Source organism: Episyrphus balteatus, chromosome 4 (genome assembly GCF_945859705.1).
Source record: "Episyrphus balteatus chromosome 4, idEpiBalt1.1, whole genome shotgun sequence".
Taxonomy (NCBI): Eukaryota; Metazoa; Arthropoda; class Insecta; order Diptera; family Syrphidae; genus Episyrphus; species Episyrphus balteatus.
The window spans coordinates 29977795-29992775 of record NC_079137.1 but is presented as its reverse complement, the minus strand read 5'-3'; the positions used below and the strand labels follow the sequence as shown (position 1 = coordinate 29992775).

At 33.6% G+C, this 14981-nt stretch overlaps 2 protein-coding genes across 3 annotated transcripts in view; one reads left to right on the top strand and one right to left on the bottom strand.

The window, feature by feature from the left end:
* LOC129920121 (protein NDNF) overlaps nucleotides 1-14981 on the bottom strand; it is a 72965-nt gene that overhangs the window by 38204 nt on the left and 19780 nt on the right. The gene's annotated exons all lie outside the window — the stretch shown is intronic.
* On the top strand, nucleotides 1981-4809 carry LOC129920117 (uncharacterized). 2 transcript variants are annotated; one of them, XM_056001325.1, is made up of 5 exons: nucleotides 1981-2935; nucleotides 3000-3045; nucleotides 3118-3558; nucleotides 3652-4026; nucleotides 4090-4809. In XM_056001325.1, the coding sequence occupies exons 1-5, from the start codon at nucleotides 2063-2065 to the stop codon at nucleotides 4479-4481; spliced, it is 2127 nt and encodes a 708-aa protein (XP_055857300.1). In that variant the 5' UTR covers nucleotides 1981-2062; the 3' UTR covers nucleotides 4482-4809. The 2 variants fall into 2 exon arrangements, with proteins under 2 accessions (XP_055857300.1, XP_055857299.1); XM_056001324.1 differs by having other exon boundaries at nucleotides 3000-3558.

Sequence of the window (14981 nt, the reverse complement as noted above, 5' to 3'; positions counted from 1 at the left end):
GACATTGTAGGTCTGAATGTGGTCTACAAATTTTGTTTTAATAATTTTTTCGATATTCATCACCCAAAAATAGATTATGTCAAAAAACAAATGGCATGTCCTAAATTTTTGACTTTTTTAATCGATATCTCGAAAACGGTTCATGATACACAAAAAATGTGTACTCATGAATTGTAGAACTCGTTAAAAGCTACAAAAAAGCTTCTTGTAAAATTTTTGCATCTCGTCAGATAGCCGAGTTATTGTCAAAAAACCAATTTTATCCTTTTTTTCAAAATGGCGGAAAAAGCTCATAGGAAATCTTGGTCGAAAACTTCAAGTTAAGCTTTTTTAAGCATCCTCTACAACATATCCAAAATTTAGCTTTCTCGGTCATTTTGCATTTCTAAGCCGTTTTTTCCGACATAATGACTGGCCTATGATAATATTACAGAACATAAAAATTTCGAAAAAAATTGGTTTCAATTTTTTTTTTATTTTGAGTTTAAAAATTATTTTTTTCCAAAACAAGTTTGTTAAATTACAGAAGATATCATGATATTTAATCCAGTCAAATAAGGGTTTCACCTCGGAATGAATGCTATTAGAAATTTTTTTTGCTCAATACCTTCGTTTTGGCATTCTCATAAGTCTAGAAAAATCTCATGTCCGCAAAGCGTGGTTTTCAAGGTCAAAGCGCGAAATGGAGATTTTCAAAATTAGCAATAATAGACAATGGTACTATATACACATATGATACATGTGTATGAAACGAGTTTTTTCTCTTCATTTATTATTTCATTTGCTAAAATGAAACTTAAGAATTTAAGTTCTACATAAAATGTTATGTGACAGTTTATACAGAGGAAAAAGTAGGGAATAAGAGTTTATGTTCTACTTCAATTACATATTTAAGCATCGTTTAAGCATCAAGTGACCTTAGTGTTTTTTCTTGGAATTACGTGAAAACCAAAAAATATTGTATATAGGTTTTTTTTGTAGGGGGGCAAGACCGCCTATGGGGGCAAGACGGTTTTTGTACTATGTTGTATGAAAAAATATTAAATTGGCAGGACTTTTAATAAAAGAGAAATGGCTTCTAGTAAGATCGATTATGTCTGTAAGTATGAGCAAGTTTGGTTGAAATCTCGAAAAGTTATAGTAAATTTTGTGATTTTTCATCAAATCGTCATGTTTTGTGTGAAAAGAAATTTGTACTTTTTTAAACGAAGTATTTAAGTCTTAACTTTTTCTTTTTATGAAATAAAAGTTGGGAACCGATGAAAATATAGCATACGTTTGTGATTATTGCAAAAAGATTCCAAATTTTAAGACAGAAACGGCTTTATTATCAACAGAAGATGATAGGGCGGTCTTGCCCCCATGTGGGGGGCAACTTTTAAAAGCTACTTCTTATGAAAATTCCATACTTGAGCTCATTGACTGTATATGTTTCTAGTTTACGAACACTTTCTTAACCGTTTTCTCCCTATTTAATTAAAAAATAACATTCCACTTAGTTCTTAATATCAACAAACATAATAAAGAAAAATAAACGACATAAAATGCACTTCAAATTCCATGTAAAATTTTTAATTTGAAAAAATAAAAGGTATTTTCAAAACTAATTGACAAACAAAAACATATTTTCCTTCAAATTAAATTCAGTTCTTGTTAGAAACTTTTACTATCAAAATATCAAATTAAATATAAGAACACAACTTTTGGCATCCTTTTACTAATTCATATGCATACTTCTAAACCAAATAACTGCACGCCATTCCCTTTTTATACAGCTTAATTGCACATATCAACATCGACAACATAAACAAATATTTTCCTTTCCCTTTTAAACTCGCTTAATTAATCTTAAATTTCATTGCAGAACATTTCATGATAACCCAGGACCTGTAAAAGAACAAACAAAAGTTTCGTGACCAGAGTTTAATTAAAAAAAAAATAAAAATGAAAATAAAAAAAATACATCAAGTACTCGTACCTACTACACCTTAATTGAATTTCATTCAAAAGCTCTCGAAAACCAGCACACTCGTTCAAGTTATGTTCGCGACAAAGGACGAAAATGAACATACTCCTGCTGATTCTATGGGGGCAAGTTACTTTTGCAATTAGCAATACACCTCAATCCAGAGTAGTCTATATGCGTCCACCTAACGAACGTGGTCCGACTACCTGGCAATCAGGTTTGAAATGTCTTCAAGCCATTGGATCGGCCTTTTTGGCGAGAACAAGGCAACGTGTCAAACTTAATATGATCATTACACATTCCACAAATCTGACCACACCAGCCGCTCAAATTCAGGAACAATACTTGATCATGAAGAACGAAGCAGTTAACCCGGGCTCGACAAATAAGCTTCTCGGTTCGTATCTCATGAGTGTAATATCCGATGCCCAACCTCTGCCGAAACAGGTATTCCTATCAGATTATATCGTCTACACGGACTCGTATGTGATAGTTGTGGATTGTTTGGATCAAATTTACACGCTTTTCGAGGACTACATCAGCAGGATGCAGTCATGGAATCCAGGTGCCAAATTTCTAATTCTCTACAACCACCTCGATGACCGGAATAGAGGCTTGGAAGTAGCCAACGAAATCTTTGATTTACTTTTAAACTACTTCTACGTTAATACCATCTCCCTGCTATATGCAGTCAACAATACCGGCTACGATTACTACATCCTTGATAATTTCAACAGAGAATCCTGCCGTAGTGTAAACTCCAAGAAAATCGGAACTTGTGACATGGGAGTTATTCCTAACGAGTTCTATGTGAGACGGTCAATCTACAATCTTGTCCGGAAGTCAAGCATAGAAAACTGCACATTTTACATGTGCGCCGCCATTAATGCACCATTCATCGAGGAACACTGTACCAGTGGACTTGAAATGAATCTCATCCAAATGATTGAGCAAGAATTAGGATTTCAGGTGGATTTCATTTCACAAAAACCGCACTTTTGAGTAACTACACTTTCTTCTTGTCTCATTACAGCTGAACGTTACGTGTGAAAACAGTCAAAGAGGCGTTAGACAGAATGGTATTTGGACCGACTTACTGGGTCGTTTGAATAACCGCAGCTGTGACTTCATCATTGGGGGCTTCTTTTCAGACGACGAAACTCGTGAAGACTTTTGGGCAACCGATTCCTACCTCTACGATAGTCATACATGGTTCATTGCTGCAGCAGAACCTCGACCGCCCTGGAAGGCACTCTTTTTCATCTACCAGCCGAACATGTGGCTTTGCATAGGCATCGTCCTCCTAATCACATGGTTCTTTTGGCTGACATTTGGCTGCACCCTGCCAGAGAAGGAAGCCCATAAATCCAACACCCTGACAGCTATTAATTCTTGGGGTGTGACGTTAGGCATCCCCGTTTACGAACATCCCGAATGTCACACGTCTCGGATTTTCTTCATCGGCTTATGCCTCTACGGCATGAACGTGACGAGCGTCTATACCTCCAAACTGATTGCTGTATTTGCCAATCCTGGCCACGAACACCAGATATCCACCATCGAGGAGGTTATCCATGAGGGGATTCCATACGGTAAGTGTACTTTGTGTTGTTGTGGCCGACCACAGTGTCAAATTTCACATATTCATTTTGGGTTTCATTTCATTTTGGTTGGTTGGTTGTTAGGTGGACCGGCAGAAAATCGTGACTGGTTCGAGAATCCTGACGACATCGAAATCTACACGGGCTATAATGACAGCGATAATTTTATACCGCGAACGCATAATTTGGGTGCGGTGTTGACGGGTGAACGTGTCATATTGGCAAATCGCATGTTCATGCTGCGCAACCGGAACTTAAATCGATTGTATGGGTTTCCGACCAATGTGTTCGCCAGCTCGGTGGAAATTATTGCAAAACGTGGATTTCCGTTTTTGAAACGTTTCAATGCGCTGATACGGCAGTTGAAGGACGGGGGGTTTTTCAGGAAAATTGACAATGATTTTCAGTACCGTTATACAGTGTTGGTGAAGATACGGGAGTCACGGGACGACTTTAATGGTGTGATTGTGTTTTTTTGATCTTTTTATGAAATTTCATCTAATTTCTTTTTTCGTCTTATAGAATCAGTAATTGTATTGACCATACACCATTTGGAAGGGGCGTTTGCTTTTCTTATTTTCGGTTCTCTACTTAGTTGTATGGCATTTGCCGGAGAGCAAATCAATTACAGATACTTTCGTCCATGGTTCTGCAAGAAATTCAATTGCAATAACGAAACGGAAACTGAAAAGTACCATCAACATCGGACACGAAAGCATCAGCAGCGTCATCGTCATCATCAGTATGAACATAAAATTCGAAGCAAAGATAGAGGCGTAAGGAAAACACGGAAGCAGAAAGATGTAGCTACTGCAGCACCACCAACAAGGGATGAAATGAAAACCATCATCAGTGTTGAGATGGAACAGATTCGATTCACCCCATTGAAGAGGAGAAAGATTCGATTGGTTTGAATATGTGAATAGTGAGTGGCCTCGAGGGTTCTATAGGGAAAATTTGCAAAAATATGTGCAGCAAGCTCCACTTGAAATCTTGAAGTGCAGAGTTCAATATGAATTTAATGATTTCTCGATAAAATTGTTCGATGTCCAGTGCATGCCATGTCCTTGGGGGATATTTAATCGTATTTATATAAAAATAGGTTGTGATTTTGATATGCTTGTATATAAACTTGTGTAGTTTTAATTAAAAAAAATATCAGTTTTGCATTGTTTTTCTTTTTAAGTGTTGTTGAAAAAACTGCAATTTCTGGGAATAAAATAAAAAATAATCAATTTTTGTTTACGTAAAATTAAGTTATATGGAGTGGATGGTAAGGAGCCAAAAGAATGGGAAACGGGTGGTTTCGTATAAATAGAAATTTTTTGGCGAAATGTTTGTATTTATTTTAAACAAAATAATGTACTGAGTTAAATGCTTTAACCTTTTACAATGACGGAATGTATATTTTGGGTCTGAGAAAATCCAAGTAGTTTTGAGAAAAACGGCTTCAAAGTTTTGGAAATGCATGCAATCTTAGGGGAACTCGTGCTACGGAAATTGATATTTTAGGCTTTTAGGCAACAGATGGATGATTGGGGTCAAAGCAGTGGATAGAGGGACCGATAACAAGTTAAATGACGCATTAAAGTGAAAATGTCGAAAAATGTGGTTTTGGCTTCGTGCCGACTATGTTATGACACATGATTTTAAGGTAATACTGAATACTGAATACAATAAGACAATCCGATTAGTTTGAAAATTTTTTTAGCCATTTTCATGTCTCCTTCGGTACTTTCAGTAATTCTTATAAAACAATGGCAAGAAATATCTTTGAAAATATTGGTTCAAGAGAGTCTAATTTCTAAGGAAAAAAAGTCCATGCAAATTTCTTTTGTCAAAAGGAACAGTCAAAAAATTGAAATTTTGGAGATTTTGGCGTTTAGGAGATATTCAAAAAACAAATTTTGTACTGAAAAATTCAAAGTGCCCTAAAATTCCCAAAAATTATTTTTTTCAGAAATTTAAGTTTCTGTCGTTTGTACACCTCGAGTTCTATTCGTGTAGGTATACCAAAAATCGTCGTTTTGTACTGAAAAATCGCAAAAGGATTTACGCATACACCACTGTGATCTACCCACTGAAAATTTCAAAATCCCTAAAAATTACTTAATTTCAAAAATTCAAACGGCAATCGTTTTTTAAACATCTATACGTAGGGTGGATAAACGACGATTTTTGGTAAACGTAAGGAACTAGAGGTGGACAAACGACAGAAATTTGAACTTTTGCAAAAAAAAAATAATTATTGGGTATTTTAGGGCACTTTGAGTTTTTCAATACAAAATTTATTTTGTTTAATATATCCTTAACGTAGAGTGGACAAATAATGATTTTTTGATATACGTTAAGAACTCGAGGTGGACACACGACAGGAACTTGAATTTCTGAAAATAGTAATTTTTGGGGTTTAAGGGGACTTTGAACTTTTCAGTGCAAAATTGTTTTTTTTTTTTAATTGCTCCAAAACAGAGGGTGGAAAAACCATAATATTTGGTATGTATATAGAACTCGCTTGCAACAAACGATTGCAATTGGTTTTATACGTCTATCTCAAAATTTAAGCGTTTTTAGACGATTTTTCTAAAAAAAATTTTGAAAATTTTTGGTGGACAAACATGGACAAAAGGTGGACAGACAATTTAGATAAGTTTGGTTCAAATTTATAGGTCGCAGTTCTGGCTTCACGGAGCTTGCCAGTGAAAGTACAAGTTTCAAGTCGTGATTCATTATAAAAATTGTTGGTTTTGCACTGTGGTTCGTTTGCCCAAAGTTAGCCAAGTATAACACATTTTTTTTTATTCCACCATTTTTTTTTCAAAAGATACAATATAAAACTTTTTTCATATCAGAAACCGAAACCCTTAGTTTAAAGATTAGGTATACCTAGAAGCATTATTTTATATTGGCCTCAAAAATAAAGAAAGAAACAAAATAGTACACATACACCACAGTGACCTTTTATAATTTATAATTTAGATAAAATGAATCCACTGGTGTGGGCACTGTGCCTTAAATGTTTTGTTATTTGACTTAGAATTCTTACTTGGTTGAATGTTGTCCATATAAAATTCCTGTTAAGAAGCTTAGGTAAGTTAATTTGTTTTATTTCACCTTAAAACCGTGAAAAACAAATACTTTTTCAAAAAAAGTGTTATCCTTTATGCTCATAAGAAATCATGGTCGAAAACTTCAAGTTAATCTTTTCCAAGCCCCCCCCCCCCCACCCCTACAACATATCAAAAATTTATCTTTCTCGGTTCATTTGCGTTTTAAAGCCGTTTTTTTCGACGAAATGACTGCTAGGATATAAAAACCTCCTATATGAAATAATTATTTTCAAAAAACGCACTCAATACTTTAATGTGAATAAATCACTTCATTTCGGAATCAGGCGAAAATAATATAATTTGAAATTTTTATGGCAAATTATCTCATTTGCGCTAGTTGAAACAGGCTATTGATCTTGTTAGGAGTTGACTATGGGCAATAAATAAAACAAAAAAATGCTAGAAGAAAAGCAAGAGAAAAAAATAAAAAAATCTAAGATTCCATAGAACTCTGTGAAAAATACCCTTAGAACAAAACCAACTACATACTTCGTTACTAGCCTTTGTCTTGCTTTTACAATTAAAAGCAATTTGGAAATACAACAAAACCATTGAACTGACATTAATCGGTGCCAATTTGGTGGCAGCAGCCAGCAGCAAACAAATTTGCTAATTATACTTTTGTCAACGTTGAAAAAGCACGTTCTGTCCATTGGGTCATTCCATAAAAATTTGTTCCATTGAACTTTCGGCATGGACTGGCGCAACCCAATTCTGTAAGCTCTGCAAGTCTGAAATCTCTATCCTCTTAAGAAGTTGTAATTGTGGTTACAAAAATACAAAACCAAGTCCATAGCAAAAGCCCCTTAAAAAAAAATAGTAATAACGAACATTTTTTTTACGATCGGTCGCCCTTGCCTTCCATCGTCTGATAAATCTTTCCACCATCACCACCACAAACCACTGACTGTTCTTGAGAGTCGAACTTGTTGACTCTTCTGGATTTAATTGCTTAATTTTCGTTTCTGAATCGTTGTGGGAGTTTGAAGTACTGTTAATGCATCAGCAACATGTTTATATGCCGGAACAAAGAAATAAAATTGAAAAATGTAAAAAAAAAAAAACAAAACCAAATTACAAACGTAAACAAAAATAATATGGAATTCGATATATGGATGCTGAATGCTGGGTGATGCATCATCACACACACTATCAACTCTTCTAGGTCATTAAATGGCCCAATTCGATGATGATGAGCACTTTGTAGTAATTTATTCATGACCATCGTAAAAATTGGTTGCTTGAGTGGCGCCACTCCAAAATTCGAACTTGATGCAATGAAACCATTTTCGGTTTGGATACGTGGGGAGAAGGGAAGCAAATGACAAGTGCATCAGTACATTGCTCGAGGTACTTGAAAACTAATTAATTACAGCTCTGAGTAAGTAACTATAGCAAAGCAATGATGTATTTATTGGCTTTCTTGTATTGAGGGGATATAGACATGCTCATTGTTTGATGTGCCATTAACATTGGATCCCTCAGGAAGATTTGTTTCTCGAAACAAAACAGTGATGTAAGCTCTTAAGCAGAATGTGGGAGGTTTTCAAAGAGTTCTGTTAAAGAATTTTGTAGGTTTTTGGTGTTTCTTTGGCTAGACAGTAAAACTTTGATTTTGGCACGTTCTTCAAATTAAATTTTTTTTTGTAAGCAGGACAAGTATGTTGCGATGAAAATGACGAAATTATGAACTAATTCATAAGTAGCGAAAACGAGTATAGTTTCAGTATGACACTCTTCATAGTTCAGTATTCAGACTTAATTTGGTATGTAATTTAATACTATAGGGCAAGTTTAGGATTCGAAAAAAAAACTCGAGATAACAATCAAACATGACATGACGATGATGGAGAATGCCAAAAAAGTGAGTCCCGCAATTCTATCTATCTGTCTGTCTGTACATACCTCGAGCTACAGCCTAAACTAGTTAAGCAATTTTCTTCAAACTTGGTAGTTATCAGTTTTGGGTGATTCCCAAGAGGAGAAATTGAGTTTTTTTTTAAGACCAAAACTAATGGTACCTGCCATACATATAACGGAAATAGAAAATTCAACTTTTTTCTAAAACGGCTCTAACGATTTTGATCAAAATTTGTATATGTATTGCAAAAATAAGACCCAATCTTTGTAATTAAAAAAATGTTTTTAGAACCGTTAACGGTACCTTACACAAAACCTTTTTTTGGTTTCTGAATATCTCGTACCTGATTTCTACGAAAATTTCTGTACAAAAGCGTCCAAGTAACAAATTATCAAAAAAAAAACACATTTTTGGATTTTTAAAAATTACATATTTCATTTTTTTTGTGAAAAATCAATTTTTTGAAAACAAGTTTGTTTTTTTTTTAATATGGTTTTGTGTGATACTTAATTATTTCTTCAAAATAGCATAGCAAGCATTTTTTTTTTTTTTTTTGAAAAATGTTAGAAATTTTTTATTAAAAAAAAAAATCGGGTCTTACGATTTTCAAATTTTTTTTCTAAAAATTAGCTTTTATAGAATTAATCAGATGGCTTACTTCGTTTTCTTATCGAATTCAGTGTTTTATCTTATATATAAAAATGAGTTCGTTAAGTGTGTGTGGCTGATAAACTCGCGTTTGGCTGGTCCGATTTTGGTAATTTGTTGTTTGTTTGAAAGGTATTAATATGTAGATGGTTTGTATAAAAAAAATAATACCTTTTCTCCCACTTTCACATAGCTGTCAATATGTACGAATGAAAAAACACTCTTGCTTTTTAAAAAGTTTAACTAAGCTTTATTTGTAAAAAAATATATTAAGACAGGCTTTCAAAATAATAATTATTGTTTATAGTCTGTGATGCCTGTCAACGTTTGAATTTGCTTGAAGCAGACACTCATTGGGACTCAACGCTTCCTGGTGCATCTGTTTTGTCTTCGCCACATCATATTGTTCTCAGTAAATATAATCACATCTTATCCTTCAAATCCACTCGAACTTTAGATTAGTATTAGATGTGATTAGGATTAGATACACCGAATGCGCCGTGTGACATTAAATCCACATTTGGATTACACAAATGAAAAAATGTATAATCAAGTTGTGATCTTTATTTAGGACACGTGTTTTGTTTGATGATTGCGAATAAAGCACTAGCACAATTAGGATTGGTTGCTCCAAATCGTGAAGAGCAAGATGTTCTTGATCAAGAAATACTACGCGGAAGGCAATACAATTGCGTTGAATTAAGAATATTTGTGCAAACCAATTCCCGAAGTATGACACTACTATGCAAGGTGTCATCAATCAGTTTCTTAGATGCACCCGATGGTACGGGAAAAACATTTTTGATATCATTACTTTTAGCAAAAATACGATCTGAAAATAAAATAGCATTGGCTCTGGAAATTGCAGCCATGTTATTAGATGGTGGCCGTACAGCACACTCGGTTCTTAAATTGCCTTTGAATATGCAGGTTAATGAAACACCTACAGTACCTTGCCATATTATTAGGGCCAAGCGAAAAAATACAATTTTTTGGTTCATGTTGCTGAATTTTCAAAGTTTTTGTCGAAATATCTTGAATTTTATTTGTCCCATTTACTTGAACTTATCATTTAGATACGGATTGACTTAAAAAAAGTCAAAGAATTCATACTTTTTGATACAAAATAACGTACAATAGGAGATAAGCTCTAAAAGACGTTTCCTATGGAATTCACGCCCGGATAATTACCAGACCGGTCCAATACTTAATTTTTTTGTACCGAGGAATAACGTGACATGCTTAACTTTAATGGCAAGGATCGCATTTCGCATAAACATAGAAGCTCTGATCGTCTGGATAGTACGTAATTTTCTTAGATTTGGAGTAGTTTTTTCGTATAAGACCAGGCAAGTACGTTAATCAAATAAAAAAAACATCCTCTGATCATTATTGGCTGTGCTGCTATTTCAGGGAAAGGAAAACGCCATAGCTCCAGACCAAAACAAAAGGAGCTTGGGAACGTTTTGATTTTACGATTTCAGAATAGGCTGGAGACTCGAAGCATCTTTATCTATGCGAGACTGGGTTTTTGCCATAAAGTTAAGAATGTCACGTTATTCCTCGATATACAAATTCAAGTATTGGAACGGTCTGATAATTCTCCCGCCATGAATTCCATAGGAAACTTCTTTTGGAGCTTATCCCCCTATGTACGTTATTTTGTATCAAAAAGTATGAATTCTTTGACTTTTTTTGAGGCAATCCGTATCTACATGATAAGCGCAGGTAAATGGGATAAAAAAAATTAAAGACATTTCGACAAAAACTTTAAAAATTCAGCAGCATGAACCAAAAAATTGTATTTTTGCGATTGGACCTAATAATATGGCAAGGCTTTTTGATACATTATAGTCCTGGTATATCCAATGAATTCAAAAACTCCGTTTGGTAATTTGATACATTGCTTTCATTTGTGATAGGGTCAACCGATTTGTAGGCAAAACATTGTGCATTTATATAGTTTAAAATTGTTGCATTGATTTCAGAAACATTTTTATTTGTAACAGCCATTATTGCACGTTCACTCAGCCAAGTATGATTTTTGTAATTTGTCTTTATACTTGGAAAAACACTTTGAATCAATTCATTTTTTGAATTTACATTGAAAAAATTGTTTTGAAGTGTAATTCGGCCATCCGAATCAAGTGCCGCTATTCCATTAACAATGTCCAATAACTGCATAAATTACAATAAATTGGTTAATGTTCATTACAATAAACCATTTTTTTCGGTTTAAATGTATTTTCAAACAGGTTCTATTTTTTTAAAAAGTACACTCAGCGAAGCGGGTGGGGGTTAGCTAGTAATTTATAAAAACAGATTACAAAAATCAAATTCCAATTTTCCCTAATTTTTATATTCATAATATTATATAAAGTACAATTTTCTCAAAAACTTCTTTTACGATTTCTTAAAAATTAAATCGAGTGAGTTTTTGGACAAGGGTTACCTATCATTTACAAAAAAAAAATTTTTACGTAATTTTAAACGGTACCTGTCATAGAACCGTTTATTTTTGTGCTGAGTTTAGATTTTTGAAACAAATTTGAAAATTTTTGCAAAATTAGATTTTCGAAAAATACATTGCATTTTTCTGAAATTTTGGTTTTATCTATATTAACAATATGACGCTCAGTCACTCACGTGGCCGTACGTAAGCTACTTCTTTAAGTAATTCTGTGCAACTTGTGTCAATTTAATATGATCAGCGTTCGAGCTGAGATTGCTATTTATGCTGCTTGACGAATTTCGACTTTAATCAATGAAGGCTGTATTTTACCCACTAATACGTAATTTCAGATTAAGGGCTTGTAAAATTAAATGAACATCTTCAATGATATCGATAATCCGTCTTTGTGGCAAAAAAAAACTATCACCTAACTTAAATCTGTTTGATATTAATAGTGTAAACACATACGAAAACAAATATAATTGCAACCCATAAAATCAAAAACAGTCTCACAATTCAATGCCACTCGTGCCCCAAACCAATTTTGAAAAAAAAATTATAACATTTGGTTCTCACTCGAAAAATAAATAAAAATTTTATGAGCCACAAACATGAGTCGTAACTAACTCTTCAGGTGCTTCTTATACATGAATCTAATATCGAGGGTCAATTCGCAGAAAAAAAAACAAATACGAGGAAGAGCTCGTTAACAAATGTAAACAACTTTATTACACCTTTCATTATGCTAGTTATGACTTATGCTTTTGAGTTATCCATTTGGAGGAGGCACTCAGTCACCAAGCATAACATTTTTACGATTGAATTTGATTTTTGTTTTCAACTCAAACAACAAACGAGATTAATAACAAAAATACCACTACCGAAGGTCAGTGCTGTTTTCCGTGCTACCGCATCTTTTCTTGGGAATGGAGATGTGAAAAATTTAGAAACATTTCCACTATTTCTGAGTTGTTGTAGACTAATGGGCGCTCTTGCTTGCTGGTATGAGTAATTGGCAAGGAAATTGGCTGTGTGTCATCCCAAATCACAACAAAGACACAAAAAAAAAGATACAAACATGCTTTTATGCGCTAAAAATATACATTTTTTGTCGTTCGCCCTTTTTGTTGCGGCAGGCGCGATTCCTCCCGTTTGCTTATGAGATAGCTTAAACTTCGTCCCTCCATATGGTCGCCTTGTGGCGATGATGCTACCAACCAGTCCAATTAAGATCGCACTGAGAATTAAAAAAAAAAAAAAATCTAAAAAAACCCCAAAACACAAAAATACAAAAAACAAAACAAAAACAAAACACCATATGAATGAATCGAAAAGTATCTATGAATGGCTTTTGGTTTTGCTGTTGCTTTAGAAGAGTAGTGAGTGGTGTATCTGTGTTTTAGTTCTGATATTGTGGCAGCATGATGTTTATCGGTTTCATTGGCAAATAACATACTCGCTGCATATGCAGAGGAGCAGAGCTGAGCAGGAGCTGGATGCTGGACCTGAAGCAGACTGTCGGGTCGGCTCTGCACTCATGTATCAGACTCGGATTACTGCACCAATACCATCAGCAATATGTGACTCGACTCGAGGTATATTGTCTCCCTGGGTAAAAAGTGTCACATCTGACAATGGCATCTAGAGATACAATATTTATGGAAATTTGTGTTCTGAATATTTTTTTTTTGTTTTGTATTCTAGCATTCAGGACAAAAGTTTCAACGGGTTTTAGGTGCCAGCACATGCATATGTGGCTTTTTTAGTGGCAAAAGGAGATAATTTTTTTTTAATATGAAGCAAGCAAGCAATACTTACGTGATTATGGAGTAAGGCCAACTCGTTGTGTTAAATCCTTTAAACTGCCGACGACGACACGATATGATGATAAAGAAGTAGATATATAGCTGTTTTAGCATATTGAAGTCACCATTAAGAGAAGTCTGTAAGACCTTTATTATTTACATCATATCATTATAGGAATATGTAACGTTTAACCATCGGGTGGTCATATCAACTTGTATTAAATAATTGCTGATTATATAGGTACAGATTAATTGATTTATGTGAGGAGATGAGTATGCTAGCGTGATTTTAAATTTAAAATTGACAGATTCCCTAGAAAAAGTTCAGTAACAACCCGGAACTTTCAAAAAAATCGGGTAAAAAATTTAATAGATCTTCAAAATAGAATCAAAAAAAATTCTTCCAATTTAGGCAATTTGATTGGAAAGCTGACTTGAAAGTTAGGCAAGAAAAATCTGCCTGACTTCATTTAGGTACTTGTCTACATAAATTTCCGTTCAGAAAATGACGTTAACTAAATATCGAGACCCTAATGTTTATTGAACGGGAAAGATCATTTTTGTACTATGCTGTATAAAAAAAAATAAAATTGGCAAATTGGCTTGCAATATAAAATTAGTGGCTTTTGGTATGATCGATCATGTCTGTAAGTATACATATGAGAAAGTTCGGTTGAAAAGCTGAAAAGTTACCACAAATTTTGTGATTTTTTATCATATCGTTATCGTTCATGTGAAAAGTGAGTTTACTTTTAAACAGTGAAATAATAAATAATTAAAATTTTTAATTTTTCCTTTTTTTTCATAATAAAAGGCTGACCTTCAAAAGTATTTTTTTGCGAACGAAGGAATCGTAAAGAAACTATTTTTAAAAAATTTCAGAACATCAGGTAAGATCTGAATGCGACATAGAAAAATCAATAACAGTTTCTATTAAAAACAATGAATTGAAAACTTTAATTTATTTAAAAGATGTTTTTATTGGTTTTAAGGACAGTCAAACACTAAAGGGGCGTAGTGGTATAACCCCAACTTACCCTAACTAATTCCAGAGACATCATCAACTGATTTTTTATCTTTGATGAACATATTGATATGTACTAAAGAACATAAATCAATATTTTTATAAAATAAATTAATGTTTAGAGACCACCGATTTAGTCTGGGGTCTGAATTGTATAGTTTTTCATAAAATTTTTTCCTAAAATTGTATTTTTGTTCACCTTTAAGTTTCATCATATAATTTTGATTGGTTAGATATTCGATAGACAACCTATGTCTCAACGGTTTTTTTTTTATATCCAACCAAATATTGTACATTTTTTTTTTGTTTTTCTAAAAATATAGATACTAATTATTACGGAAGTCTTATCACAACAAAAACATTACTGTTACAAAAAAAGCTCCAAGTTCTCCTATGTTGGAATTATGCTATCACAAAAAGTACTGAAATGTAAAAGTGTATCGAGTTCTAAGGACTGGCTTTAAATTTGTATCAATAAAATTTTGATTGTTCTCTTGACAATTTTTACAAATTT